The sequence below is a fragment of the Diprion similis genome, chromosome 10 (genome assembly GCF_021155765.1).
Source record: "Diprion similis isolate iyDipSimi1 chromosome 10, iyDipSimi1.1, whole genome shotgun sequence".
Classification (NCBI taxonomy): domain Eukaryota; kingdom Metazoa; phylum Arthropoda; class Insecta; order Hymenoptera; family Diprionidae; genus Diprion; species Diprion similis.
In genome coordinates, this window is record NC_060114.1 from 7,028,532 (window position 1) to 7,056,073 (window position 27,542).

The 27,542-nt window shown below is 38.2% G+C and overlaps 2 protein-coding genes across 2 annotated transcripts in view; one reads left to right on the forward strand and one right to left on the reverse strand.

Annotated features, from left to right (window-relative positions):
* Positions 1–197: 197 nt before the first annotated feature.
* Positions 198–10,018, reverse strand: LOC124411940 (chitin synthase chs-2-like). Its single transcript, XM_046891495.1, has 20 exons — positions 9,606–10,018; positions 9,303–9,541; positions 8,939–9,232; positions 8,659–8,868; positions 8,227–8,574; positions 7,754–8,145; positions 7,414–7,696; positions 7,000–7,262; positions 6,703–6,913; positions 5,464–5,711; positions 4,020–4,212; positions 3,757–3,911; positions 3,094–3,399; positions 2,758–3,005; positions 2,392–2,689; positions 2,132–2,308; positions 1,882–2,049; positions 1,557–1,785; positions 1,120–1,478; positions 198–330 (listed from the first exon to the last, which is right to left on the reverse strand). The coding sequence occupies exons 1-19, from the start codon at positions 9,719–9,721 to the stop codon at positions 1,213–1,215; spliced, it is 4,644 nt and encodes a 1,547-aa protein (XP_046747451.1). The 5' UTR covers positions 9,722–10,018; the 3' UTR covers positions 198–330; positions 1,120–1,212.
* Positions 10,019–20,913: 10,895 nt separating this feature from the next.
* The window catches only part of LOC124411942 (putative uncharacterized protein DDB_G0277255), a 56,674-nt gene continuing 50,045 nt past the window's right edge, over positions 20,914–27,542 (forward strand). The window contains exon 1 of the mRNA XM_046891498.1: positions 20,914–20,986. Coding sequence (XP_046747454.1) covers positions 20,970–20,986 — 17 coding nt within the window. The 5' untranslated portion in view covers positions 20,914–20,969. The remainder of the gene's footprint in view (positions 20,987–27,542) is intronic.

Below are 27,542 nucleotides of genomic sequence, written 5' to 3' on the forward strand. Positions count from 1 at the left end.
CTTCAACATAAGTTTGCAACATCGATAGAGCTCTCGAAGTCGAGTCATACTCGATTCCCTGGTGGGGGTTTTACAGATAAAAGCAGCAAAGCGACTCTTGGTCACGAAACAACAGTGATTATCTTTTGATTCTATGTAAAAATTTATTTAACATTTCAAAATATTTAAAAATAGAATGTAAATTTGTACAAAAAGTAGCCTAGAGAGACAATTATTTTTATTATATGGTTGAATATCGAAGTTCGGAAGAAAGAGCGAAATAGAGTGAGAGAAAACAAATTCCATTTTACTGATATCGCCACCGGAAAATGAAGTTCACTCGCGCACTAACTTAAGGTTCTTATAAAGACCCGTTTGTACATACACCTCGAAAATGCGGGGATGCAAAACTCCTATACCGCTCAACCGATCAGAGTGAAACTTGGTCAATTAATGCCTTATTTTGGTAAAGAGTGGAGCGACTTTTTACGTTTTTACAATTTGGAAAAAAATTTTACAGATTGGTTACCACCCACAGAAATCGGCCAAATTTTCACAGTTGCACTGAATGGATCGAACTATCCGGTGTGATGCCACTCGGCGGTGATAAAACACACATTTTGAGCCCAGTCCCATGAGATTTGATAGTAAAGTGACGAAATGGCAGCTGATCTGGTTTTCGATTACGAAGAACACCGAAATCTCATTTTGGTGACATTTGTCGGTAATTTCTTACCGACATTACACGCATACATTACCGACATGCGCGTAATGTCGGTAACAAGTGTCGCCAAAATGAGATTTCAGTGTACTTCGTAAGCGAGAACCAGATCAGCTGCCATTTCGTCATTTCACCATCAAGTCTCATGGGACTGTGCTCAAAATGTGTGTTTTATCACCGCCGAGTGGCATCATACCGGATAGTTCAATCCATTCAGTGCAACTGCGAAAACTTTGCCAATTTCTATGGGTGGTAACCAATCTGTAAATTTTTTTTTCAAAATTTGAAAAAGTAAAAAGACGCTCCACTTTTCGCCAAAATAAGGCATTAACTGCCCAAGTTTCACTCTGATCGCTTGAGCGGTATAGGAGTTTTGCATCCCCGCGTTTTCGAGGTGTACAACGGGTCTTTATAAGCACCTTAAGGTTCCGCGCCAGATTTCAGTAGATTAAATTTCACTGCACTGCACAATAGTAACAAGTTTCTGGGATTCACTATAGAGAATGAACACTTTATACTCTAGGAGAATCTTCACGCTCAAATCCGAGGTTGATGACGCCCGGATTTCTGTCGAATTCTTCGTCGTCCGAATTATCAGGATGACTTACTGGCCTAAGACGCATACTAGTGGGTTTCCCGAACATTCCGTATATACTGCTCCCCCCTGCTTGGGTTTGCAATTTCGACTGCTTCCTTTCAGCCAAAATTGTGTTTCGTCGAATCTCGAATGCTTTTACAGCTTGAATCGACCTTCGTGTTGCCATTTCGGTGGGCAATCCTGTTAGACAGATTAGAAAGTTTTTAGCCGTAAGCAATTTGTAAAGTTTCTCGAAATCTAATAACGGTAGGACCTTACTCAAGTCTTCTGCTATACTGAAGAATCTCTGCCTGAAAGCGTCGTCCAGGTTGTTCATCACCCGCGTCTTTCGTTTACCTTTTTCTAAATTATGGACCGTCTTCCTTCGGCCAGGCTCTTTACTGGTTATTTCCTCGTATTCACGATCCATTACGTCCAATCTTTGAAGGTCTTTAACTATCTCAACTGCATCGTTGATCTGCAACGTCTCAATCGAAGCATTCTCTGCCTGTTGAATGAAATTTAATAAGATAAATTTTGCTGTCTCATATTCGTGCTCTCTCTCTCTCTCTCTCTCTCTCTCTACTGAATTGCACTTACTTACCTTCTTGCAACAATACCAGTCCAGTGTTGTACTTGCTAGTATGTGGGCTAATGTTCCAAACCGATGGAAGAACATAGCTATAAACTGGATTACCATAACCAGTGCGAACGAGCAGACAAACATAATACCGATTGGTTCGAGTTGTAGGGATTCTGTGCTTATGTGAACCTGTAAGAGGAAATAAGAAAACCACAGGCGTACATGATTTATCATCCAGAAATTAAACTTCGTCAAAGTTTGATGGTGTCACCTCAAGAGAATTCTCGTCGTAGGTGATGTTTGTCTTAGCACCGAACGGCCACTTGATGTGCAAGCTCTCCTTGTTCAGTTGCATTAAAAATATGATCAGCACGAACAGTGCGTTTAACATGAAAAATGCAAAGACGCACTTGTTTCGAAGTTCCTTCAGATCAGCAGCGATACGTTCCTGCAATAAAGAAAATCCACGCTTACAGAATTTTTTCATTTTCACCCGGCCGTCAAAGCAAAGGAACCCCGAAGTGCGCTCACCTTCTCTGCTCGGTCTTCATCAATTGGGAAAAGATACTCGTCGAGTATCTCCTTCCAGAACTGTTCCTCCTGAGTTGAAAGGAAGTCGACTTCTCCCTTCTGAAGACTTTCGTCCTCCAGCCAGTAAGGACTCACCAGAAAGGTGCGTTCGCGGTGGACTTCCGGATCCTGGCTCATCGTATCTGACTCACTGTCCAGTTGATCGGTCTCGATTGAATTTTCCTCGATTGGATCCATCATATCTGCGTAGGCCATTGTAAACTTCCGTCCTGGTGGATGTGGTTGAGGTTCAACGGCCCTATCGTTAGACGAATTGTTATTTCGAATTAAAAAGGTTTCGAAATTTATTCTTTGATGCCTAATTACCTCTCTATCTTCTTCAACTGCATCTGAAGTTTCTCCAAAGACTCTGCGATTGTGATTAGCTCCTGTTTCTCGTCAAATGGTTTGTTGTGCGTGCAAAGCATACATCTGAATAAACCAGCGCATGAGAAGTCTATAGAACCCTGGTCATTCTTGTTGATGCTCTTGCCTTCTCGGAGGACGTCAAGAAGCGGTTTGTTTTCATGCTGCCACGCAGTTTTCTCAGCCTCTTTTTTCTCTTCGTTCCATTCCTGTTGTGAAAATCGACGGATAAATGATTCGACACGATTTTTTCATCATTTGTAAAACATTACGTGATTCAGTAATGTATTTACTTACCCCAATAGTCTTCTTTACTTGCACTTCTCTAGTTCCCCAAGTAACGTTGTTCAGGTTTGTGATAGAATATATCACCAGCAGCAGGTACATCGAAGGTATTGTTACGTAGTAAATTATTCCGCAGGGTAGACAGAGCAGTTCTTGGGGATGCATGAGCCCTGCTATAACCAGCTGCCCGACTATCAGGAAGAGAAAAAGAGAGCTGGGCGCGGCCCAACCATCGTCTGCTATTTGTATTAGAACTCCAACGATCACAGCCATCATTACGAGTCCGTATCCGATGCTGATTAATCCGGCTATTAAAAGCTGCAAAGATAATTTATTAAACACTATTCATTACCGTTGAAGGTTGAAAAAAAAATTTCAGTTTTGTGCACAAAAAGGAAATCAAGGATCGGTGTATCGAAGTTTGTTGTTCTCTGAATGAATAGGGAATTGCAGTAGCGAAGCTAGTCACTAACTCATCGTTCAATGAACAGTCATATTGATTAAGACGTAGTAGTCTGAAAAAGCAGTCGATCGTGTCACGATTATGAGAAAGAAAAGCAAACGAAAGGTAGATACGAACCTGAGCCTAATTCTATGCAAAACAACCGCAATATTCTAAAGCTACTTTATTACCGTACATATCTTTAGATTGTGAAACGATTTTCTCATACTTACTTGCACCTGAGATTTGCAAGTGAAACAGACGATCATAAATATCACAATCGGGATTAAGTTCCAAAAGAAACTTGTCCAGTTATCGATCTGGAATGCAGCAACACAGGCTCCAACCAACATTAGGAAGATTGTACCCGGTCCAAGGATTGTACCAACTGTGAATTCCAAAAGCATTGCGTTAATTATCTGGTCACCTATACATAGCTCTTATCACACTAATTATCGTGTTCATGAAAATTAATTTAAGCACGTAGGCAGCTTACCCATGAGCAGGATTTGGTACGACATATACATCAGCGATATGTTGTCATTATTCTTGATGGTACGCTTAGAGTTCATAATCAGATCCATGATGTTGGCCATTGTCGAGGGAACCCAACGGCGTCTTTGATTGTAAAACTCGTTGAATCCTTCGGGTGCATGGGTATAAGCGTCACTGGCAGCTGAATACTCAACCTAAAAATGACGTCAATAACACAAAATAAAATTTTTTTTTGCTGTCCTGATTTTTTCTGTGAATCTTTGTGTTTGAAAATATAAAAATTACGAATATAATTATGATTGTATTAGATTGGCTGTAGTTTTGATGTTATTGTAGTTTTGTATTTCAGAAAACTCAATATTTATTGGCGAACATTTCTTATTCAGTTAGAGTTAGGAAAATTCTATCTCATGAATTTGCATTTATGTAGTTTATAATTCAAGCCGTTTACGAGAGAAAGATAATTAAAACATTTTCTGATTTTTGCTACGTATTATTTTAATGAAAAACCGAAAAAATCAATTTTAAAGCTCATATTTGGCTGAGATATTCTATTTGAGATACTTTACCGAATTTTTTTTTGCACACCCCAATAGCCTCGCTTTTGACTGAACTCGTGGTGCCCGATTTTTCATAGAGAGAACAACAAGACATTATATTTTCTATATTTTTTTTGCTCTTGTCTGAATAAAGTGAATATAACTAGAGCTATTGATAGTATTTTTTTGATAAACTTTAGATATAAAAAAAAAAAAAAAAAATCAAATTTATCATCTAAATACGAGGGATTTAATCACTCTTGAGATCTGGTGTACACTTTTCTGGTAATTTTGTGAAATCTCTTGAAATATTTGAAATTATCGAAATCTTACGAAATCTTTCGAAACCCCTAAAATCTTGTGAAGTCTTCTGAAATCTTTTGAAATCCCTGGTATATTTTGAAATCCTTGTAATCTTGAAATCAGATGTACATCAAGTCGATGCGTGATTAACCCCCCGTCTAAATATTGCTTTCTTGAGTCATGCATGAAAATGTCGATAAAATAAATAACTACAGCCAATTTCTAAAAACTAGGCTTACTCATAGGGTCGTTGACATCAAATCCTTCTGAGACCACTCAAATACAGTGCAGAGGCTCAATAGGGCGCTACGGGACAAGGAAAGAAGCGATTTTTCATAAATCGGATGGACTCTACCCTTCACCACCAAGCGTGCAAACATTGCATTTGATGCGCAGCTTTATTGAGAGTTGTGCCTGAGATAATAGCTTGGGTCCTATCCAGAGCGGCTCTAGTGAGATCGTGCACTGTTTCAAAAGCAATATAACCACTGTTGACCAGTGTAATGAAGATGCGATGAAAAAGAGCCAGACATTACCGTTTCCATTCAGCGAGTGTATTTTTTTCGTTTCTGAAAGTGAAAGTTCAGGTCTCATCACACTTACCCTGTAGCCACGCTGCAGCAGCAGAGTGCATAACCATCGATCCTCACCCTGATCGTACTGGACGTAGTGACGTGCCTCGGTTGACCTGGTCGTATATTTGCTCATCACTCTATCGTCCATAAGTGCCTTTCCTCTGAAAAGCGAAAAGCACCCTGGACTGCAGAGCACACAGCCGATCGTGTGCTCGGTCGCCTTTTGTAGCCAATGCCCGATCGCGTATTCGAACATCTGGTACCATACCATTGGACCTACAATGGTTTAGGTGTCAACTCGCCATGCTGCCATAGAATTTACGTAGAGTAGAATCTTGACTGTCCGAATTTCAATCATACGATCCCTCAATTATCCGAATCATGACATGATTTATCCGAACGCTCAATTATCCAAATCATGACATGATTTATCCGAACGCTCAATTATCCCAATGTCAGGTGAATAAATACATATTGGCGCGAAGTAGCGTTCTTCATCTTCCAACGTTAGTTTGTTTGTGCATACATACTTTGTTTCTACCAAAAGTCTTTATCTGTTACTTGTAGCGCACACAGAGTTGACTGTTGTATATATACATACATTACTATCTCTTAAGAGGAAGTTCCAGTCAATTTTAACAAAAAATGAATACATCTCTGAAACGATGGCACGCAACAGATTGTTCCTTTGGGATTCGATGATTTACGAGTCTTAGGAACTAACGAAGACGTGAAAATATCGGAATCTGGAAAAAACGGATGAAACAGGTTTTATAGAATTTACGAGTCTCGGAGGCTGGCATGACAGTTTTACCAAGGGATCTTGCATATTTGCTTCACGCGCACTCTGTCGATCGATTGTCGAAAACTGTCATTTACATGGTTTCATATACAGCTCTGGAAATGAAGCCGCGTGTCTCTGTTGAACATAAAATCGGGCCGTCACTGCCCGAATCGCGCCAGCAATGTGCAGGCTTGGAGAATAGTCAAAATAAATGACAAGTGCAATCAAAAAAAGGAATTTTTTCTAGATCTCAATGGTTTTCATGACTTCGTTAGATCCTATTGCTTATAAATCATCGAACCCTAAAGAAACAATCCACTAGGTAGCATCCTTTTGGATATATATTAATTTTTCGTCAAAATCGACTGGAACTTCCTTTTAAGATAAAAACTGAAGTTCGATTATCCGAGCTTTTTAACATCCGAATTAGGTTCGGTCTCAATTAATTCAGATAATCGAGATCCTACTGTATTTCGAAATTACCTGACCCCACAGGATGAATGCGACCACACGCCGCGCCCAGGTTCTTGTTTCTCTTCATCAAATCAATCAGAAGCTTAACGGCGTTGGGTTGAAAGTCAATGTCGCCATCGAGGGTGAGGAGGTATGTGTTTTCAGCAATTATCTCCTTCCGATCGACGCTTATTGGCATCTGCATTAATCGGTGTCCGAGGAGATAATACATGTACATCACCTAGAAAGTACAGACATTACTGAAGCTGTACTTTTTTTTTGCTTATGCTATACGATGTCAGCATCAAACATCTGGCCCACTCTCACCTGGCTCCAACGTTTTCTATGCCGAATCTTGCTCTTGTCCTTCAAATGGGCGATCATCGTCGTCTTACCCGGTAGCGTCCAGACCAAACGACCGCCATAAGGCGTCGGATATTTTTTCGGCGCACTAACGTGAACTCGGGTTTGATGGACGTCAGAAGCGGCTTCGTCTAGCACGTTCACAAGCAATCTCACAAATCGGTTCACCTGCGAGTCGTTGATGTCGTGATCGGACACCTCAAAGGCGTCGTCGAAGAAAATGTGAGCTGAGGAGATGGGGTTCAGGAGAGATTTGTATCATTAGTGAAAAGTTGATACCTGACATCTTTTGAATTATTGTTTACGCTAAGTTGTTCTCTAGTGATTAATTATTTGTTTACACTTCTTCAAAATTCACTACATGCGGTCGAAACTTACTCTCCAATTCGTAGTAGTCGGGATCAACCACGTTCAGAAAATTTTGGGCGTTTCTTCTGGCGCATTGATCCTCGTCCAATCGAAGTATGCTCTTCAGAAAATCGATCATCTCGTCCTTATTCTCGTGCCACATTGTAGCGCAGACGTAAACCCTCGTTACCAGATCACTGGTGTAGGTAATGGTCGTGCCCAGAGCGGAATCATTGGTTTGTTCGTACGGAGTGTAATCAGAGTCGCTGTCATCCTGTTTTTTTCTCTTTGTTTTGGTTTTACTCGCCGCATTCTATGGGCATGAAATCATGTTTGATCGGTACTTTTAGTCAAAAAACGTTGTGCTCACCTTGGCCGAAATTTCTGGCTGGTCGTCACGCCGCCTGTTCAGTGCCATTGCTTGATCGACGAGAAGTGTATCGTACATTGGCGTAACGAAGAGCTTCTCAGTTGAGGCAAGACGTTCACATTTTGGTGTCCAAATTTGGATCGTTACCCAAGTATGGGACAGTAGCCACAAGACCCAGACCCAGGCGTGCTCTTCCAATATAAAATCGGTGAGGAAGTTGAAGGTTGGAGAGTCGAAAAAGAGGTGATCGGGAAGCGTGCCGTGGAAAAAACAGGGATTTCGATTTCGAAGACTGCAGGCTGCGGTGAGAAGGGAAATTGACGTTGGGATTGTCAGGCTGATCGGTAACGCGAAGCTGAACTCCTGTATCATTATCTTACACGCGAATTTACCTAAAAAAGAAGAAACGAACGATGTGACGAAGCTAAGTCGAAATTTGGAAACCAGCTTAAAATCGCGTTTCTCCAACTCACCAAATATGTAGATGAAATATGCTGCAAGCATTTGCATCAGTAATACGTATATCGGGGTTGAGAACGTCGTTGTGATAACCACCGATATTCCGTTTGGGACAACTTCAGACAGTTCCGGAATCGTTCCGCCGCCAATGGTTAACTGGACCTCAGTGACGGTGATGTTGTGGTTGCTGAAGGTATTCCCGGCCATGGTGAAAATGTGACTTACTGTGTTTCCCTTGAAGTGCAGAATCAGTATGGAGAATGCGAAAAACGCAACGATTTTCCATACGGAGACGAAGATGTAAGTGAAGTACCTCGTGTACTTCAATTCCTCCTCAATTCGACCCAGCGAGCTTATTATCTCTGTGGTTTAATGCCAATTCACCCATCGATCATCGGATTATTATGTTTAGCAGTTGGATTTCGCAATTTTAATTAATTACTCACCCACGGGACTGTGGATGGTGACGTAATTCCCCCACCATCGACAGGACACGAGAATAAGCGAGACTGGAGTCAGCCACAAGCTTGGATTCGAGGTCTTCTGGATCGGCCAAGCTATGAAGGAAGTCACCTGTGCAGCCAAGGCAACGACGTCGGCTAGGATATACGGAAGCTTCCTTACCCCGTCAACCTTTTCATTCCTCGAAAGAAGCCCTGCGATTGAAATCAAATTTCGGATTTTGTTATGCGGTTTGGTTTTTGCCAATTTTCGATTATAACGTACCGAGTAACGCTGGCACAAAACATACACAATTCATCAGCATTGCTCCCTGGATGACGTCTAGGTCGGGCAAAATGCTCATGAATAGTAACGCAAGTCCAATCACGTGTAGCGTCTCCATTGAAAACACGAAGATGAAGTGAGCGGCTTTGGGCTTCCTCGACGATTTAAAGACGCAGATTCTCACGCTCCGGATCAGCGTACCAATTTCGGGCACCGCAAACCCGATCAGTATGCACCATATCCACGACACCCTTTCCTCTTCCGGTAGCACCGCAACGAAAGTTTTTTCCGTCCCTAGTGGCAGATCAAAACATTGGAGACTCTTTCGTCACGCTTGGTAGTCTACCGGATCGTTGCAAATTACCTAGAAGCCGGTTGCAGTACGAAACCGTCCGGTTAACCCGGAGCTGAGAGGTCATGAGGAGAGCCGTTCCCTTCGCGATCACGCCGCAGCTCAAGACTATCGCGAACACGATGGTATAGACCAATAGTTTGAGGATCTTCAGCGTGACTTCGATGCACTTCTGATCTGCCATCGAACCGGAGTCTCTCCTTAACGGCGGGTTGCGGAACACGTCCCATGCCTTGGTGTCTCCTGATGACCTTTGGACAGTCGTTGGAAATGGAATCGTTCACGCGATGCCGAATATGGGTAATGGTCACTCACCTTTCACCGTATTCGTCCTGCACCGTCAAGGGCGAACTTTCGTCGTCGAAAAAATCGTCCATGTCGGTTGCTTCCGCACCTTCTCCTGGGATGCTGGGGTTTTGATTCTTCAACATGTCGTGATCCTTCGCTGAGGAGGAAAGAATAAAAGCCTTAAACGTCCAGAAAATCTGATGACATTTACATGACGGAGATATGTAATCGCCGCCGCGATTTTAACGTCGATCTTATCTGCGGTGACTAGACAACCAGTGCCTAAATATCATCAGGTAAACCTGTTGTAATCAGGTCGCGACATAAGTGTATACAATGGTATTCGATATCGCCTATCTTTTGTTCCACACGGGTATCTTGATCAATGGCAACCGCGTACGTCGTTAAATTTGCGAATTGTCGAAAGGTCGACATTGTATTTTACACGATCATACTCAGTGACGCAGTTGCCAACCATCAAATCTCCAACTTAGTCGACCGTAAAATTGAAAACGTATCACATTTTACGACACTGAAAAAAAAACACGACAAGGATGCGAGAAAATTGTACCATGGATAATACGATTGCTTTTCTTCAATGGAATGTTTCTCTACAGTAACGTTAAAGAATTTTTCCTCATATTCTGGTTTCACTCTGTATCGGATATCGTATTAATAACAACACACAGAGATACTAATCGCACTTGAAGGGGCTTATTAAAATGCTAGGTATGAGCATGTATACTGCTCACTAGATATGATGCGAGATTATAGCTTGTTTCAATGAACGATCAGTGTAGGGGATTTAAAGCCTGAACTACAGTTCGCATTTTAACCCACCCTAGCTATGAGTAACACTAATCATTAGGCACAAGCGTTTAAACCTGGATTAGCTTTTATTACTTCTTGTATAGTCATATGGTAACCCGGTTACCAGTCTAGCCACATGTAGTTGGATTTCAAGTTACTTAGTTCTCTACTAAAGAGATTATCATGCTCGACCACTAAAGCGGTCAAAGTTGTTTCGTTCTCAGCGAATCATCGATTCTCGGATCTGTTATCAACGACCACGTGGCTTGGTATTTATAAATGAGTTCATCAATATCAAGAATTATTCCTAGGAATTCCTAGATTAAGAATTCCTTTCATCCGAGAGATATTTGTTTTCTTTAGGCACGTCAATGAGCAGTGACTACATTTTGAAAAAATTTTATAAGCAATGAAAGCCGATGATGGCACTACAAAAAGAATTTTTATCTTCAAGCTGTCCTGCTTAACAAGCAGTAGATTATTTGAACAATGTCCCAATGATTTCAAAATAGAAACATTTCTGATGGTGTCAGATGACTCCTTGATCCAAATTAATGATTATATTAAGGTTCGACAGTTTGATAACAAATCCAAACCAACTCGATGTGGCTCTTCAGTCTCTTCGAAGGCGTGGGTTCGTATACCACCGCTGCCACCAGTGTCATGTCCGTTACGCATTATTAAATTCCCACGCAAAGTAACCACTCCCGAAGGCCTTGGATAAGATGTTGAATAATGGTTCCTTCTTGGTCGAAACATGGTTTATTTGAGAATATGACTATTGCAATTGCATATAGAGTAGAGATGTGTGTTTGAAGAGAGTAGGGTTTTGAGTGAACAAAGGATGTAAAGAGAGAGACGTGCAGAGGATGCCTAAGAGAAGTAGAAGGTGCTTTTCAGCTGTGTGCAAGCCGGAGGAGACGTGGAAGCTAGAGGAACAAGATGAGTAGTAAGAATATGGCATGTACCATATTCTTTCACTTACAAGGAGAGGTCTCCCACAGTGTAACATGGATTTTGATGAAATTGAAGGAGGTGACTCGGGGTGATGTCAGAAGAATTTTAGACCCCCAAACATACTCCACTGGAGCCTTGTTTTCGAGTTATTCGCAAAAAATGTTTTTAGAATTCGGCTGTCATGAAATATACTCGTTTTAAATAAGAAATAAAATTTTGGGATAGACAAACAATTGAAAATTGCACGTTATATATCTGAAAATCTTATTCCTTATTTAAAATGAATGTTTTTCATGATAGCGGATTCCTGTTCCGCTCCGAGTTTAAGTTATTTAAAAAAACTGTTTTTTGCGAATAACTCGAAAACAAGGCTCCAGTGGCACATGTTTGGGGGTCTAAAATTCTTCTGATATCACCTCGAGTCAGCTCCTTCAATTTCACCGAAATCCGTGTTACGCTAGGTGAGTCCTCTCCTCGTTGGTCAGATAAAGAGAAAACCCGAACCTCGATCATCTCGTCTCTTCGAACACTTCGACCACCAGCTTTCGCAATTCCTTTACTGCACAATGATTTCCCTTTTGTTCACGATTTTCGGTGAACCAGTCACCCACTTGTGATCAAGCTTGATCAAACAGCCAGCGTCAATCTGCGAAATTAGTTTATTGGTAGCACAGGTGCTGCAGGCCACTGGCCAGAGACTGACTGAACTTCTTTCCCCGTCTCATGGCATCGGTATCCGATGTTATCAATAAGGTTACTCGAATCTGATATTGACCACACCGTGACGTAATTGAAATATTTATTGTTGGTTATGTATCAAAAATGACACACTCTTACTCAATTCAACTGAAAGTTCGGCTCATCAATTATACAATATAACAATTGATCGATCGGGCACGATCAGCCTCGATGCATTTTGTATGTCATCGTAAGTGAGTTATTGTTTCTGGGAAATTTTGAACTTTCGTACTAATCATTATCAAAAGTTAGATTTTTTTCGACTTTACACCCATGTCATATTTTTTGAAGCAATGGTTTTACTCAACGATCCCTGATCGAAACATTTTATTCGGTAGGAGTCCCGTAGACGTGATTTGGCCGTGAAACGTCATCTCGAACCATGATTTATCCAAGTTCGAACGTTTCGTTTAAATTTTTGACGGCCTATGATAGCATTTCGACGAGAGTCAAGTATTCTATTTTTCGAAAACTGATTCCGTTTTTCTGTTTTAATTTTTTTTATCAATTTGTCCATTGCATGTAAAAATTAAGTTCGTGAACGTCACGTCACCCAGCGTATAAAAAGTGCAGGCAAGTAAAAAAAAAATTGAAATCGTAAACAATAAGTGTAATTATTAAAATAGAATGTTTCGAAAAGATAACAACGGATATTTGATCAAAGATTGAGATTGGAAGGAGAGCTAGAACAAATTGAATGGAGCTTCACACACTTATTCTTTGCCTTGCGCAAATATCCTTATATTAGGATGCGATGGAACAACTACCAATCAAAAAGTACTTCGTCTTCTGATTTAAGATTTAGTCTGTTATTTAAAAAAAGCACTATTTCAACTTGGAAGTGATGTTGCAACAGACAGTTTGCTTCATGAGTGGCAATTATTGCAAACCGAAAAAGATCAAGACGGTAGCCAAAATATTCGAATGGATCCTTACTGTTCACAATTTTTTTTTTCTCTGTACAAAGTTTGTCATATGCTTCGTTGTCAAAACTATTTTGTGTCTTTCACATGGTTAAGCTGATGTAAAATGTAGATTTCATCATCGGATCGAAATTTAACTGACTTACTATGTTTTTTCTTTTGGTTATTTGTTTTACATTCATCGTGAATTTATTTTTTGTGCGTATTCCGGTCACTTTTAGATATTGCATTCATGTTTTTCAACCTCTGCAAGTCATAGGATCGTATTTTTGGATGGCTAGACCACTTGCAGTCGTTAATTAATTTCTGTAAAAATTCTGAAATTTGTCATTTAAAGAATCAAAGTATCCCTGCAAAATCACAATTTTCTTTATTACGTTCTTACTGATTCCATCTTCAAACCTCAGGAAACAATTGATGGCTAATCCGAAGCTTGTTGAGCGTCGACTAGGTATATCAGCATGATAAAGTTGGACGTATTCGATGCGTATCTTACGATTTATTTTTGAATTTTTTCTTATCAGAATCAGAGAGATCGCTAACATCTGTTTTCAAATTTATCTTATATTAATTTTTGCATAGTGTTGAATCATTATACTTATCACTTTTACTCTCTATTGTCGATTAAACATATCCCGCGGTGGAAACGGTCGGTAAAAGATTTTTCATTCCATACCCTTAATTCGTCTTCATAATCTCTTATATAAATTTCATCGATTTTTATATTTTTTTTATTACTTAATTAATACTTATTTCTATTCTTCTTCCTCTTTAATTTCTTTCATTATTATTTCTCGTCGATTCTTTACTTCGCTGAGCCTATTCTCCTTACCGACGACGATGGTAAACAACGTTTACGTCACTAGAGAAAGTCTTAGTGTTTGTAAAGACTGCCACAGGAGGTCAGTGGTGGATACTATGATATAAGACAGGATATTTGTCAGGATAAATTTCATTTCATTTTTTAAAAATAGGCTGAAGGTTCGAAGATCAAGTTCACGTTATAAAAAGTTTGAAAAAAAAAGTCTTTTGAGGAATTGCAATTTTCTTGTTTCACTCTACTATTCATGAGATTCTTTTTTTCTTCTAATCCTTGTATTCTCATCTGCCTGCTGTTACTTTAATTCAGTAGTGAAGTCAATTTCACACCAGAAGCTGCATCACCGTCTAATGAGAAAATATTTTTTTACTCAATAAAATTTATCATCATCCGATACTACCGCAGGTCAATTAATCTCTGAAAACTGTTGACGAGACTTTTCAAAAATTATTTTACGATAAAGTCAATGTGAAAAATTTCGGTAACGATAAAGCAGATTTTGAATTTGATTTACTTGCATGAATTAGAATTCAGAAAATCTGACGAAAGATTTTTATGGTTCTTTTTATAGAAACGAATGGTTCAACTTTTCGTGTATTTTTGCATCATTTTTCTCAAGGGTTCAAACTCTTTGCAGAGCTGCACGGAGATGGTTTTGGGTTTCGGGTGCATCATCATCAGGAATACATTCAACCACACATTTATAGTCGCGTCGTTTGAGTGGGTGGTCATGTTGTGGATGCATACATGCATGCGGGGCTGCACTTTGGATACGGATGGAAAAGAAGAAGAAGAAGAAGAAGAAGAAGAAGAGAAAAAAGAAGGCAAAGAAACAGAAATAGGAAAAAGAGTAGTGAGAGGTGCAGCGAAGTGACGGTGATCAGCCTCTCAGCTATTATTGTTAGAAGTGCAGCGTTGCATGCTGGGTCGCATTGGTTGTGGTTCGGTTCTGTTCTTCATCGCCTAATTCGTCCTTCCTCTCCGTCTCCCCCTCTTTGTTCTTTTACTTTTGCTTTATATTGTCCTTCAACTTACGCAAACTGACACGAAAACGCGCGGAAAGATATTTTAACCTGCACGACTTGCAACATTTAACATAAAACACCCGGTAGATACTTTGAGAATATAATAAAAAGCGCGAATTTAGAAATTTACTAATTTCCCATCATACCGGGAACAAAATGGAACTTCGTAATATCCAATTATCGTGGTGCCACACCGTAAAGTTATCAAATTTCGCGCCATTTCTAAGTCCGCATTTTATTTGAGCGGTTAATTTGAAATTCGTTTAGTTATTACCTGTGAGATTAATTTTTTATTCTTCATTTGCGTACGGATTTATAGTAAATAAAATAGATTTTAATTTTCTTTTTTGCCTCGGTTTTCAACAAAATTCCAATGGTCGTGTGTTTGTTTCACTATTGGCATGTATAAAAACTGATCAATTGTTACGTGGCAATGGAACGCCGAGCGAGTATAAGTGCGGGAAATCATCTGACTATCAACAATTCTATAGTACGTATCATATTACAAACCAACAATATTTCATCGCATGTTTTATAAATATATGTTTAAAAAAGAAACGTAATTGATATTTATAAAATAGAAAATCATAAAGAAAAGTTAAAGATACTTAATACATAATAACTCAAACCAAGAAACAACAATAATTTTTAGTTCAGAAATTTCAACCTTTGACAACATAATGAAAGAAGTCACGTGATGATAATATTCTCAGATTTTTCTCCAGATTTTTTTATATCGTCAATTCGTAAACAGTTCTTCTATTCTTCGTGAATTGAGTATTAAAGACAAATAAAATTATAGGCAACGAATACTTTTATCTTTATCGCTCGTTTGCTCTCTTTCTCTCTCTCTCTTTTTCTCTTTCTCACTCCGCAGATAAATGTTATTAATACAGCATCAAAACTGCGGTTTAAGCTCAGACAGAGCATCTTTTGATTATAATATATATATATATATATATATATTAATAGAATACTTAATCAAGTACGCATGTACTTAAGGATCATAAAAATAAAAATAAAAAAAATCGATAACTATAATATTCTCAGAATTTTGCATCGCTGAATGCAGTTTGCATTAAAGAGAGCTAGAGGATGAAGAATCAGGTACTGTGGACCAGATGGCCGGGGGCAAATCTGTTCATCGTCATATCGTGTGGAAGTGACGTAAAAATTGATATATTAGATACATAACAGTTTAATGTGCGAATGCCAATTTCCAAAGTCTAATCACCCACAGTGATAAAAATGTGTATATTATTATCGATACCATTTAGATTAGAGCCCTTAAGAAAAATAAGTTTGACGACGACACTGGTTTGTAGATTTCTAACCATACCGGTTTCAAAGATTCTTTAGTAAATAATTTAACTCGGTACCAAAACAGCTTTTTGTCACAACTTGAAAATCACGAACGTGATCGATTCGGTGCTACAAAAATGGTTCAGCATCGAAATTTTGCTCTTTTCAAAATCGGGTAAATTTTACGAAACTTGTCACCTTCACTTTCTTAACCCTCAAAATATGCATTTGTGGGTTTTTGACAAAGATTTAAAAGATTTCTGACCATCCAACTGCTGCTGCTTGGGCACACCTAATTTGACATCGTGGGTTGCTAGCTTCAGGACATGAAGTGGACCTTGTGCAAGGTTTGAAATTTTTTCGGAGGGGAAATAATGATCGGTATACCTGGCCGCGATGCGTTTTTTATTCCGCGCACGTATCGACTTTGTGTTGAAAATAACTAACGCTTGTAAAGACCATCGTCTTCGTTTGGATTGGACATTTTTCTTCTTTGTGTAATTTGATTCTGATTGTACCGTGTGGTGATTAAATCGTGTAAGAAATGTACTAGAGATTGAACTTTAGTCAATTTCATGATTCTCTTTTACTCTTTATACTTCTATCAATCGATTTCTGAGTAATCACTTGTAAACGAAACTATAACTGAATGATTTTATGCCGAATACTAAAAGCTGGTTACAATAATTATTACGAATTATTCAGCGAAAACTAACCAAACGACAACGTAAGTTATGTAAGTAAATTAATTATGTACACTTAGTGGCAAAATTGTTGTACTATTCAGTATAAATTACTAAATAACTGATTGTACAACTAAAATAATGAGATGTATTGCCAAACTGACCTTACGTAACACCTATTAAAAACTAAAACAGTATTTGTGAGAGCAATAGATGCAAATCGGGTGTTTACAAACTACGAGACTTTCGAAAATCGATCCTATCGGCATATAGCAATGAAATGACCGCTGATTTTTCCTAATCAGGAAAGGTTCGATATTATCTATCCGGAGCCCACGCGTCACGCTCTTAATCGCTAACGATTTCATTCCTAGATCTAGACGTGGGAGGAAGTTGTATACATAGTTTTGTATAAAGAGTATTTAGCACAAGTTTCCCTTCTTAGTTCCCGCGTAGGTGATCAGGCCTAATATCTCTAACGATGAATGCTCGCTGCTGTCCCTTCTCTGCAATTGCGTAATTATCATACCTATAAGCACACACGAGTTTGTTATTTACATTCGTTTACTGAATTGATGCGAATATGTAAAGAAATTTAATAAGTTCGAAGTGAATTTTTTGGGTAACATTCGTTCGTTCTAAACCTTGTTACTCTCTAAGCAAACGAGTAAACTGGCTCCGGAAGTCCGTGCTGAGCAGCCAACAGCAGCGCCAGTCTGCTTCAAGATGGCGGTTCATAAATCCAGTTCTTATGTTAGGTTAGGTTACTTTGTATAGCCGTTTACCGGGCGGATTGGTCGTTGATCGTTTATCGACACGAGGTGTAAACGGATAAATTCCTGATTCTCTCTAAATGGGTACCTAGCTTTTATTTACACCCGACGATACTGCTTAACCGTCGTCTACTGATGTGCTGTTGTTGCTGATCGAGCACAGGAAATGCTGCCTGTGAAGCTGCATGGCCGTTCAGGAAGTACGAGAATAGCACCGAGCATACTCGGTGTCCATCACTTCGCAGTTCACGTTTATTCCGTTCCTCCGTGTATGCAACAATTCTCCCATTTTCTTCTTTGCACTGCGACTTGTCCGAGAAGGGATCTCTTCATCATCGCCACTTGACGAGTTGGCTTATACTTCCTGTTTTATCGACGCCAATGACTATCGCATTCGTCGGTAATATCGGAATTGTCGGTATTCGATGAAAATAGTTAGAAATTTACGTGATGCTGTTCTTAAATTCTGACGTGACTGTCAGGGAATTCTTGTACTTTGGTACTCCAAAGCTTGTAGCAGACGTCAAGACGTATTCAACGCGTCTAAGCTCATCGAAATCGGATGAACCGTTCGCGAGATATCGCCGTGCGAAGTTCATCGCTAGCGCGAACTCCCATCGCTCGCCAAATCGCATCGGGCTAGTCGCAGGCGAGTTGAACTTCAAAGTCCGATATCTCTTGAACGGAGAATCGGATATCAATGAGCTTGGGCTCGTTGGATTCGTCTTGACACCAACTACAAGTTGATCATCAAAAAGCACATAATTTCATCCAAAAAACTATCCACAATCCAGCATCTCAAATACGGCATAACATAGAGGAGAATTACTCCTGAGTTTTTCTTCTCGAAACACTTTCAGTTTTTGGAAAATGTGTTTTTACCAACACATATGAAAAGATCCGAAGTAATGATGATGATGAGTACTCCAAATCCAAACCAAGGCTCACAGTAGTTGACCACAAAAAATAATCTAATAAATTAGGCGTTTCCTCTCGACTTACGCGTCTATACGTATATCTATGCCTAGAAACGCGTTTGTCTAGATGTAGATCGGGGTTTGGATCTATTTTTCTTCGTATCCGTGAGCATATGACGAACATTACACGCGCACCATATACATATACTAATATTATTTTAACGCCAGGACATGCGGCTGCTGCACTACAGTTATATGTATAATGCATGTAGGTATGTCTACTCAAAATGCATTATATATATACATATATCTACCGGAAAAAAGCTCAGACTTAATACGACTAATTTTGGAACGCAGAACGGCTCTTTCATTCTCCCCTTTCCCTGCCCAGTAATGCACTCACCCTAAGGTTTAGTTACCTACCGCATTCGGTTTTCATTAGCATGTATTTCGTATAAATGGATGCATATATACCTATATGTATGTAATTTTATGCGTACCTATACATATGCACACAGCATAGCGTAATTGACACTGTGCTGTATAAGCTCTCCGATATCAAAGCTCAGATCTTCTTCTCGTAGGCTGTAATATTTTTGTAATATGCTTGGAGCAGGTAAAAAATGGAAGATTGGATCGTAGCGAAGAATATTCAATTATAGAAACGAAAAGTGCAAAGATAAACCCCAAATTCTTTATTCTCCTATTTACCGTAACTAATAATAACGATAATAACAATGATTATCAAGTAAAAGTAATGATAATAATAATACAAATGTCAAGTCATGTCGTGAAAAGATTTTTTTCAGATATTCTATGAGTCGTAAATTTGTATATATGTTGTATTTTTTTTATATTTTTTTATGTTATTAGAATTATTCAAAAAATAATTGAAAAACTTTTTACCCCATCTATGCGTTACATAAAGATTTGGAGCTTCGCCGGGTATCAGATTTCAGCTCTGCATATAATTTGTTTCTTCGTCATTGCTGTCAAGTTTTTCAGTATCATAATATACTCAAACGTCACTTGTCATCTGTCAAGATAGTTGTAAGCGTTAGTAAAGTAGGCTTTCAATGCTTGATCTGTTGGTTATCAATAATACATTTTTGTAAGGAGCGACGCGGATTATTGTGGTAAATTGTGTTGGGACTCACTGTGACAATTCTATAGTCGAACGGCCGAATGAATGTTTTTTGATATAGCCAAAATTCGGGTAAATTTGACGACAGTTTCTATCTTTCAGAATTTCACGCGTCCTGAGATCTAAATGTAATTATAATTTTATGTTTAATCGAATCTTAATGCTTACATCGAATAATCATCAATTCCTACCTCAATTTAGTGAAAAAACATATAAAGTTTTGTTATTTCAGGTACAAGTGTTAGACATGCCGACTGTAAGAATTATCTATAGTCGATTTCGGGGATTATAAAGGCTTTAAAGAGAACGAATATTCAGAACGACACATTTTATTATCAGCTGAGACGGCCATGACATATCTCGAGAGAGAGAGACGCGCAGTCACTTGCTGCTTTACCAACGCATGCTGCGCCATATAATATGCTAGTGATATAAGTACACAACAGCTACGTATGTTAGATACTTTTTTCTTCTACCTGGCACACAGTACCGTGGTGTGAATATACACGGTGTACCTAGGAGTGCAGCTTCTTTCTCCAAAAAAGTGTCTCTCTCGCGCTGGACTGGGCTTAAGTAAGACGTGTACCAACGGCGCCAAAATACCCTAGATCGGTGGTGATTTATTGTTGTGACGTTGAATCTGCGTGGGGAAAAAATGAGCGAGATTTTTAATAACTCACATCAATACTGAGCAGGGTTAGCGTTCGCCAGAGAAATAATTCCCTAACAATATAGGGATTTATTTTGACGGTTGGTACACATCTTACTTGAGGGTTTTCGTAGTACCTCACGCCGTGAAACAAATGTTTATCTGAAGATATGATTGATTATTCGGCTGCGTGTGCAAACGTCTGCAAATTAGAAAACTTGAAATTTGGGAGAGTTTCGGGCTGGCAGGGTGGGTGGGGGGGGGGGGGGGGGGGGACTTCACATAAGTGTTTTCGTCTTGCATTGCAGTACTTTCGTGGGAAATGAAAAAGCGAACATTTTAATTCGTATAGCTTGTAATATAATTAAATGTTAATTAAGAAACATTTCTAGTACAAAAATTTCTACTCTTTAACTGCCGCGTATATGTTGAATCAGAGACATGGCAGAAAAACAGATCTTGAGGCTATCTGCAGGTGAACGATTAAACCAGTGAAACGTTGGTTGTAATTATCAATTTCAATTCAACAACTACCGCCTATGCAATGATGGATTTTTTTTTTTTTTTTGCAGATCAGGCCGACCGGCTCCCGGGGCTTCACATTCGTTACCACAAAACGTAGGAATCAACCGCTCAGGGAGTACCAAAGGATGGCCAGATATTGCCGGTGAGTCGAAAATGAGTATATTGATTTTCTTCTTTGTTTTTGGTCTTATTAAAAACATTTTTGTAATGTTCTTGCTCGTATGAATTTGAGAGATTTAGTTATACCATATATAATTTTATATTTATGCATTTGTATATTTAATCAATTGCTGAATTAAGTTTTTTTGTCTAATCGGGAATGCGATGAATTTTAATTCCTGACTACATATAAAAAAAAAAAAACACACACACAAATTTTACCCTCGATGGAGAGTGAAAACGTTTTTGAAAATATTGTCGTTCCATTGGTTTACTACGATATTTGATGAGCTTGAGAATAGAAAACGAAGCAAACTTCTGAATCATAGAAAATAGGAACCTTTCGATGGTGGAAAAAAGTTGTTCAAAATCCAAAAGGATCAACGAAAAGGAAAAACGATCAGTGATTGCTTACGTGCAAATTGATACATTTTAAGTTCTTCATCGGCATTGAACTAAACTGACCATAAAAATGATTGACAGTGAGATGGAATTAGAAAGCAAAATAAATAAAACAAAAAAAAAAAAACAACAACAATTTTTTGTGCGCATTTTTTGACACATTAACACCGCTACATCAAAGCACATCAGCGCAGTTGGAATAAGATAAACGGCGTGACCTCGGAGGTATTTATCCCTTAAGCAAGGAAGGCAGCTTCCTCCCGAATTCTTGACAAGGCAGCTTGACTGGGGCCGCGGGAACCACGGCGTCCAGAGCCAAAAGAACCGGTCCGAACTTCCGGCGCCCCGGGCACGAAGCAAGCGAGACGGTGACCGGATTCGAGCGCTTTGTCTGTGTGTCGTGTTTGGTAGAAGTAGGCATGTACACCGAACTGCATTGATTGTGACGCGAAGAGCGCCGCAGGCGGCTGAAAAACGAAGCTTGATTCTTCTTCGTAAATCGCTGAATGGAAAAAATTGAAGTGGAATAATGAAATCGTGATAATCGTACGGTGTGAAAATTAATAGAAATTTCCGTTTCTATGCGTGCGAATTTTCATTGATTTATTGAAGAAAAGAAGAATAATGCTTGTTTTAGATCTCTTTAAGTAATGGAGGAAAAATGTACCTTTTTTAAACCCAAAGGTTCTTCAAGCGCGTTGTGATTTCATTTCTGGGTACATTTGATCCCCAAAAGCACCTCTGGTGCAGAAACCTTGCGTAAAGTACGTTGAAGTGGAAAACTCCAATAAAAATTCATTTTGTACTTTAGAAACAATTAAAATGACAATGTTCATTCAAGCTTCAATTTTCATAAGTACCAGCAACAATAACCTTCCTACATAAGAATATTGAAATCAAAAAGTACATAACTTCTTTGCACAAATAAGAAATGAACACTAAAAATATTGAATTACTTCTTGGTTGTACTTGGCAGTTCTTTTTAGAAAAACACTTGAAAAATTTTAACATTATTTTTTCATTTTACCTAATAAAGGCTTCTCTTCGCGGTAAAAAAGCCAGTCTCAGCTCGCGTGCTGAAGTGTTTTTTTTTATGAATTTGGCGCGAGGAATGACCGTTTCAGTCGTTCAAACTAGTCGGAATTGAAGAAAAACCTTCAACTCGTGTATGTACTTTGTGTAAAAAAAAAAGATCCGAAAGATAATCTATGGAATTGAGTATTGCTCCTTTGAGGCAAATTTGGATCACTTCGAAAAAAAATTCAAAAAAGAAAAACACAAGATGAATTGACAGGAATTTACGAAATATTTCAGAATCTTTTGCTCCGAATCAAAACTCCGACAACTATAACAACAGCTATACTAATTTCTTACCCTTTTCCATTTTTGAACTATTCATGCTCAGAGTTGCAGAAATTACACAACACCTCCTATTGATTTTTTCTTACAGCCACTACAGCAGTTGTCTTTAAAATACTTTTTATTCTTCTCACGTCGAGCAATTCTAATCTTATGATTATAGTGATTTTTCAAGAGTGTCTATGCTTTTGTTTTTCATAGTTATGCTTTGGGGTTAACTTTGCTTACCGACTGAAGAATTCACTCGTTTGCTTCTCTAGCCAGAATTCGGCCAGTTTTACCACCGATAATTCCTAGCATTATCAGTAACGCCGGGTGTACGATTGCTTTGGAACAGGCGCGTGGCTGTTGGCCACCAGCCCATATGGTGGGGAGTAATGATTGCTGATCATATCGTGGGTCATTTGCTCACCGTCAAACACAATATTGTAATCACGACAAACGTTCGTTTTATTCTCTATGTATGCGTATGTTGACCACTGCATTTTCCAATATGGAGGGGAGGGTGGGGCAAAGTGGGCACCTTAAAATTTGTGGTATCTTAAAAAATTTGGGGGCAATGTGGACCCCCTGAATTTTTTTAAATAACAAGGAACAAAATTAATCATCTAAACTTTTTAATAAATATGAATTATTCGGAAGTCATTTACTCGAGTAATTACAGAAACGTTTAAAGTTGTGCTTTACTCTCAACTCGTCAAAGTAAAATAATTTTCTGAACTTGAGTTTATGATTACTTTTTATCGAGAAAGATAGATAATAATTCGAATTAATTGTTTATATGAAAACTAAACATTTTATTCTGATTTTATGCGTTATTTTCTTAAGGGGCCCACTTTGCCCCATCCTCCCCTATAGGATGCAGTGTATAATAATATAAACGAGAATTGGGCCTCTTCTTGGAATTAACTGTGAAACAAAAAACAAATTTTACATTTATATTTGGTACACTGTAAGGATAGTGATTTGGAAATCAAAAAACATGAAACTATACTTGAATTGTTCCAAAAACGGTCAAGTACAAATTTTTCCATCATCTCGACTTAGGAAAATATCAAAATTATTGAATTTTAAATCGAGAGTAAAAGTCTTTGAACTAAAACATGATGAAATACAATTTAATGGGCCAAATTACAACAACCAATCTGTAGATTTGTAGGAAACCGAAGATCAAATTTAAAATGGCGGTGAAATTACAGCAGATTCGAATGAAAAGATGACCGGATTGACATCTGTACTTGAGGGTTTTCGGGCCTCTGATATCAAATGTAAAGTCAGAATTTACGAATCCAAAATGGCAGCCCTTTTTTCATTTCTCATATCTTTCTCACTCACATCGTGTTATAACTGAAAAGATGGAAGTATAACAAGGTGGCCACAAAAAATTTTTTGAAAAAAAATTCCATGAAGTTCTAGTTTTTCCAGGACCTAAAACCTAGTTTTCACTGACATTTCCCAAGTTCTAGTAACTTAATAAAACCCAAATCGTTCAGCTTACCAACTTTATATTCGTTTAAAATTGAACTCAAATTGAGAAGAAAAATAACGTCCCAAAAAATCAGTTTGAACCAATTTCTTTTCTCGACGAAAAAAAGTAGGCTTATTATCCTAAAAAATCATTTCTAATTCCCATGATAGAAAAGTGAGATTTTCAGTTTTTTCCATCACCAAATTAAAAAATCCCCCAACAATTCCAGGTTTTTTACATTTTCTAGGCGTGTGGCCACCCTGTTAAAAAAACCATGAGACTTACATCAGATTGCATTGTCATCGATAACTTTATTTCAATTCGTGTCAAAACGTCGCCGCGTTGCTTTGCAACGCGTTTGCATGCTTATGTACCAACAGCCGTTTATCAAAGCGCCGACTTTCTCGCCGTTTCCCTTTTACCGCGTCTCACGTCCTACGCGCCCTACGTTAAAATCCTACGCCTTCATCTCAGTCCCGATCTCGTTCCTCCTCTTCTTCGCATTCTGATTCGTCGTTGCGTTTAATACCCACGTGTCGCCCACAACGTGCACGTGCGATACATACACAAAATAAACCTGCACGACATGAAAAACACAGAAATACGTGAGTATCCGTAACGGTCCTGTGTAACTCTGTAAAAATCGGTAAACCTTGTTCCATCGACCAGCTATCAACTGTTCCTAATATAGCGGGTATATTTTATATCGCATAACATTTTGTATTTATAATCTATTTATTATCAGAGTCAAACGCTTTGCGTGGGTCTAAATCGATACACTGTGTAATAAAAAATGTATATTTTTGAAAAATAATAATCAGTCTCGTAATGTGGCAATAATAAATTATACTCACAAATTTTCATTTGATACGGAATTTTAACTTAAGGTACTAAGTAACTCGTACGTTTTTTAATCCTTTTTCCGGGAATTTTCGTTCTTTTTCATGAGGAAAATAAAATTCAATCGGTTTGATTTTTAATATACTATTAATGGTATCTAAGAGTGTTCAAAAATAGGTATTTATGTGACATGCCCGTAAACTGCCTGTTTTTTTGGCAAGGATAAAGATCGGTTTACGGGTATGCCACATAGAATATTTTTTACGGTATGGGCATTGAAAAGCAAAACGAAGAGTGAGGTTATGTCGCGATCTGTTAGACGAAGCTACTTTATTCGGCAGTTTGGGATGCGCACTTCGAACTGCGCATCAAAACTGTGCGGAGTAAAGACTTTATTCCGCAACTTTCTTCGCTGTCGTATAAAGTGTCACTTTACGGAACGAAAACTGCCACATAAAGTGGACTTTTCAATGCCCATGCCGTAGAAATTTTTTTTTTTCTCAAAATTCATCTTTATAGTTTTGTAGCACAAAAGCGAGCGTCTCAAAAAAAAAGGTGGGTGACTGACCTAGGTGATTTCGCCGAAAAATCAAAAAGATTATTGTTCTGTAAGTTTGTCATTCTGGTTGGAACTAGGATCAAACAATTTTGTTGAAAAATACCAAAATGGTGGACTTGGAAACAAAAAGTGACTTTTTTGTAGTGGAAATCGGCCTGTAAAATGGAAAGTTAGGGACAAAAAAAATCGTACTTTTTTTGTTAATTAATCGTCTTTTCAATTTCTTCGTAGGCATAATTCTCAGCAACTTTTTCTGCCCTGCGACTCATTCTGGCTACATTAGAAGTACTTTAGTTGTACAATTTAGCGAGACGCTCTCAAATATTCATTATAACTTGATTAATATTTCGGATCTCGGTCTAAAATTTTTACAATCTACTATCAATATATTTTACTTTCGAAATAAGTATGAAAAAAAATAATCGATTTTTACAAATCAAGTTATCAGACTACTATTTCAAGTTTTATTCAATCGAAGAAAAAATCATGCCGACTTAAATAAACGGAACGTTACGCGTTGCGTATAATTAGATGAATTATCCCAATGACTTTAGAGATAAAAATTAAAACGAAATTCATATTCTTTGAGTTATAAAAAATTTATCGAAATTTTACTGCAAGTTAATATTATACTTTGATACATTTATTTAATATAAAATTAAACTGAAAAGTATAATCGGCTCTCAGGATCGATGCCTTTCAAGCTTTTCAAAGAAATCGTCTCTACGTTTCTTTGCACGTCTTTTCTCGATTACGCTGCAGCGTTTACGGTTGAATGACTACGAGGTATGATGTTCCGCAGGGTATAATATCGTGAGTTGAGAAGGCGTCGTCAATTCCTGCAACCGAACCTTCACTTCCGATCCTTTTACATTCTTTTCTTTATATCAATTGTCGTATCAACATTTAATTTTTAACTTTCCGGATTTTTTTTTTTTTGGACTTACAATTAGTAATTTAAAATATTAAAAAATTCTTGAATCAAGCCAAAAATTTTATTTAACCTGCTGAGACATTTTCTTCCTAACCGTGTTGGCAAATTTTTTTCTTTTTCGTACCTGCAAAGATTGGTGGAATAAATTAACAAATATCCTTCGGACGGCCTCGCGTCCTTCTCGAATCACAAAATAAATTACCGAATTAGGGTCACGCGGAAATCCCAGCTGCTCAAGAAACTTTTCAACACACATCTCGTTACCCATACATTTATGTCTAACAATAAATGGTGTATGTATAATAGACAATACAAAGTATACGATACTCATCATCATTATCATCGCGTATAATGTGGGAATTAGGGAAAGCTTCAGTTGCCTTGCATTTTATCCTCTCTCTCGCTCTGTTTCTGTGCAGACTCCACGAGCCATTGCTTTTCCCTTCTTTATCTATTCTTTATTACATGGTCAAAAAAGAATCGGGATGCCGTGTCTACGTGTGTTTGTGTATGCCTCATTGTTTTTGTACCGCGGATGAGAACCGGGTACTGAAATTATTTCGTCTTTACTCTTTTCTTTTCATTCTTCATATATGATGTATTGCATATGGGGCATTCCACGCCAACTCGACCGGTGTTGAACCCCGACCATCTCAAAATCGTTTCATGTTTTTTTCTAATATTCTACTCGGTAAAAAACGTGAGGAGAATTTTTTTCGCATTTTTTTATTAAACCGTTTATTTTTTATAAATATTTCAAGTCTATTTCGAATACCCATTTTTCAAAATCTGAATAAATTCTTGAAAATCCAGTGAACGACACGAAACACCCACCGTTAAGGAAAACGTCGGCAGAATTTTTGTTTCTATTTTTTTTTTTTATCACCTAATTCGGAATTTTCAAAATTTTTAAATCCAAAATTTTCTTTACTAACTAGAGTAACGTACCATCGAATTGGCGAAACTGAACATTTACA